The 4291-nt window shown below is 57.7% G+C and overlaps 1 protein-coding gene across 1 annotated transcript; it reads left to right on the forward strand.

Annotated features, from left to right (window-relative positions):
- Nucleotides 1–248: 248 nt before the first annotated feature.
- LOC133356944 (oligodendrocyte transcription factor 2-like) lies at nt 249–2747 on the forward strand. Its single transcript, XM_061574651.1, has one exon. The coding sequence runs from the start codon at nt 930–932 to the stop codon at nt 2025–2027; it is 1098 nt and encodes a 365-aa protein (XP_061430635.1). The 5' UTR covers nt 249–929; the 3' UTR covers nt 2028–2747.
- Nucleotides 2748–4291: the final 1544 nt, after the last annotated feature.

Genomic DNA, 4291 nt, shown 5'->3' on the forward strand with positions numbered 1-4291 from the left:
GCTGTACTACCGCTCCCCACGGACGGACACACACAGACACACCCACACACACCGACACACACAGACAGACAGGCACTCACCCGTTACACCTCATACCTTAACGCATTATCCCCAAGCCCCGCTCTGCATGCGTGCATGTGTGTGTGTGTGGGTGTGTGCATGTGCGTGTGTGGGTGTGTGCGTGCGTGTGTGGGTGTGTGCGTGTGGGTGAGTGCGTGTGTGCGTGCGTGTGTGCGTGTGTGGGTGGGTGTGTGCGTGTGTGATTGACCCCACCCCACGCGCACACACGCACACACACTCACGGTCCATTGTTACATACGCACAAGGTCATAAACGCGTATATATAGGACCGGGCGGTGTTGGACCCTTCTCATTAATTAAAGACAAAACCAGCACGAAGCGTAACAGGGTGTGTGGGGTGGTGGTCAGTGACAAGGGGGTCTTCTCTAACTCATCACAAACGATAGACACGTACACACACACGCGCGCGCTAGACATACACTCTGCATGTACACGCACCTGCTTAGTCCACACAGAGGAAGCGACAACGTCAGAGACCGCGTTGTGTTCATAGCGAGATATTGCAATACTCACCACAGCGAGCACAACACACATCACACACACACCACACAACACACACAGACAGACACGTGCGAGAATTCGCAATACGATTTGGCAAAGTTGCGAGCCGCATAAAAGGTCCTCCCCACCCTCCCCACCCTCACCACGAAAAAAAACCACACCACGCAGATACAATTCTAAGAACTATCATCATCATCATCATCACCACCAGCAGTCGTATCATCATCATCAGCAGCAGCAAAGTCGGAGAAGTCTCAAAAGCCGCACCAGCGTTGCCGAGATCCGGCGCGTCTGTCTCCGGCGACGTTTCGTGACGGAAGACGAAGCCGGCTGCTCGACATCGCCGCATGGATTCAGACGCGAGCTCCGTTACGTCGAGTCGCGCTTCCTCGCCGGAGGTGGACGTCTACCTGCGAGCCTCGGGCCAGATGCTGGGACTGGGCGGCCGAGTCAGCTCCACCACCATCTCGTCGTCGGGCCCGTGCGGGGCCGACTCCTTCCCGGGATCGCTCAGCGAACGGGAGCTTCTGCTGCAGCAGATGCATGGAATCGGCGTCGGAGTGGGGAGCGGCGGCCTTGGTGCTGCAGGGATGACAGCGGCGTCGGCGGCCGGAACAGCGGCGATGTTGCTCATGAGCAGCGGCAGTAGCAGCAGCAGCAGCAGCAGCGAGGATCGAGCCCACGCGGCCGCCCTCGCCAAGTTGCACAAGGACAAGAAGAACCTGAGCGAACACGACCTCCAGTCGCTGCGTCTCAAGATCAACAGCCGCGAGCGCAAGCGCATGCACGACCTCAACCTCGCCATGGACGGCCTGCGCGAGGTGATGCCCTACGCGCACGGACCCTCGGTGAGGAAGCTCTCCAAGATCGCCACGCTGCTGCTCGCCAGAAACTACATCCTCATGCTGAGCAGCTCCCTCGAGGAGATGAAGAGGCTCGTGGGCGAGATATACGGCAGCCACCACTCGGCGTTCCACCCCAGCGCGCACGCGTGCGCAGCCGCAGCCGCGGCAGCAGCCGCAGCCGCCGCGCCGCTGAGCCACGCGGCGGCAGCAGCGGCAGCAGCGGCCGGAGCTCCTCCGTCTCTAGCCGCGCACCACCACCATCACCACCACCACAACAACAGCAGCAGCAGCAGCCACCACCCGCTGCACCCACACCACCACCATCACCAGGCCGTGCTGGGCGCATCGCTTCACTCCGCGGGGTCGCCGGTCGGAAGATCTGCCGCTCATCCCGCGGCGAGCAAAGCGTCCCAGCAGCAGCAGCAGCAACACGCCGGCCCTCCCGTCGCGCTCGGAACGGCAGCGGCAGCGGCTGCCGCGGCTTTCCATCAGTGGGGCGCCGTGCCGTGTCCGTGCGCCATGTGCCAGCTGCCGACTCATCACCTCCCCATCAGCGTCTCCACTGCTGTGCTGCCGCGGCTGTCGACCGATGCTAAGTGAGATGCACCACCACCACCATCGCCACCACCACCAACGCCACCACCACCGCGGCCACCGCAGTCTCCTGGCATCCACGACTCTCTCGTCTCTGGTTCGACCATCGCCGCTCCCCGTGCAAGGCAATGCGCTCCAGAAGATGCGCAATGACACGCGGGCGGGCATCGACCACCGCTGGCTGATGGGACGACATGGTCGCGGTAGTAGCAGAGCAGCAGCTAGTTGCTAACTTATCCCACCCCCGTCCCCTGGATCTTGGTGGTTCTATGCGCGTGTGTGTGTGTGTGTCAGATGTACATAGCCAGAGAGACGCAGAGAGAGAGAGAGACGGAGTGAACGATGATTGTGCTGTAGATTGCGACCACAGTGAGCCGCGCGCGAGCTGTCAGTGCGATGCTCGCAAAAAGCTACGCTGAGCACGTGGAGCAGCATACAGTCTACATAGACTGTCGCGATATGACTTTTACAACAAGCGCGCGTGTTTGTCGGTGCTCGCGGATCAGAGTCGTCTTGTTGCAGCGGAACTTTGCTCGCCTGTGTACTCACGTGCACAGGCATACGTGGAGCGCAGCGGTGGTGTGCGCTTGGAGTGCGCGTGGGGAGCGGTGGCGCAGCGGTTAGCGCTGCTAACAACCAGAGACGATTTTACGAACCGGTCCTGGACCTCCCCTAGGTCAAATGAGTACGTGGTGCGGCGTGTAAATATCGCCACGGGGGGGGGGGGGGGGGGAGACAAAGGCGGCCGGGCGTGGTGCTGGCCACTCACCGCCTTCGTGTGCCGTGCCGAGTTTCATGAGGTGCTCGCTAACAGCACTTGCTCCCAACAGTCTGTGCAGGCTATACGGGGGATCTTTGCCTTTGTACTGCACCTAGCATGTCACAAGCCGCCACCGCCACGTTGTTGTTGTTGTCGTTGTTGTTGTTGTTGTTGTCGTTGTTGCTGCAGTGGTTAGCGCCCGGCGCGATGCACCTGGCCACGTGAGTTCGACACCTGGTCACGGCGAGTGATTCCTTAAACGGCCCTGCGGCCCCTTCCGCTGTTCAGCTCGTACTGAGCAGCATTGCTGAGGCTTGCTCAAACGATCCCTCCCCCCATGATTGTTTCCCTCTAGCAGTCGATTGACAAATGGATGTAAATAATGTTGACGATTGTTATACTAATAATCATTATTATTCAATACACATGTGTACATACGGAGAGAGTCATACACGCGAACATTACAGTTTGTATAGTTTTATAAACTATTGGAGGGATGTTTGGGGGGGGTAGGTACCACGTTGTACACAGGTCTGGGTGTTAAGAAAAGCCACGCACGTCCGCCTTTGTATCCCCAGTGCTGACATTCGATGTTTTTTTTTAGCTAAACCGACCAAGTAGAAAACCCGCTCGCACTCACTCACTCATACACACACACACACAAAACAAAGATTCCCCGTATAGCCTTAACAGACTGTTGGGGCAAGTGCCGTTAGCGAGTAGCACCTGTGAAGGCCGGCACGGCACACGAGGGGGTGGGTGGTCAGCACCACGCCCGGCCGCCTTTGTCTCCCTAGTGGCGATGCTCACACATCACACCAGGTACTCATTTGAGGCTAAGTCGACCTAGGGGAGGCCCAGGACCGGTTCAGGTAATCGTCACCGGTGTTGGCCCGTGAGCGGGAATCGAACCCGGGTTGCCAGGTTCGTAGCGCAGCGTAGCGCTAACCACTACACTACCGCTCCCCACACACTCACACACACTGCTCATGGCTAACCACTACATTACCGCTCCCCCCACACTCACACACACTGTTCATGACTAACCACTACACTACCGCTCCCCCACACTCACACACACTGCTCATGGCTGGCGTTAATTTGACCGTGGCTCGGGATTCCAACCGGAGATTTGTGTTTGGTTTTGGAACACTGATGGATCGATGCATTCGACTTTTGCACTCGAAGCACCCATCACACGATCTGTGATCTTTCAATCGGTAGAGGAAAAAAAAACTAACGTTTTCTCCACTCGTACTTTCTCAAGACACCTGTTAACCGCTGGCTTGCACGGAACACTTTGTTATATACTTTACATACACATATACATAACGCAAATAGTAATTCAAAAAGGCAATGAAGTGAGTACAATTGGCGAACGACTTTCGGACGTTCGTTGGAGTGGAGAGACCGAGAACACAAACACGACTTGCTGGAGAAGTAAGTTTACGCGACGAAAACTTCGGGACTTTATCTGAAGCATTTGCCCCGCTCGCTTGCGACTAACCGC

This window comes from Lethenteron reissneri, chromosome 56 (genome assembly GCF_015708825.2).
Source record: "Lethenteron reissneri isolate LAM-NWPU_2019-01 chromosome 56, ASM1570882v1, whole genome shotgun sequence".
NCBI lineage: Eukaryota > Metazoa > Chordata > Hyperoartia > Petromyzontiformes > Petromyzontidae > Lethenteron > Lethenteron reissneri.

Coding starts and splice junctions, on each gene's coding strand:
- LOC133356944 (XM_061574651.1), top strand. CDS start 930: ATGGATTCAGACGCGAGCTCCGTTACGTCGAGTCGCGCTTCCTCGCCG.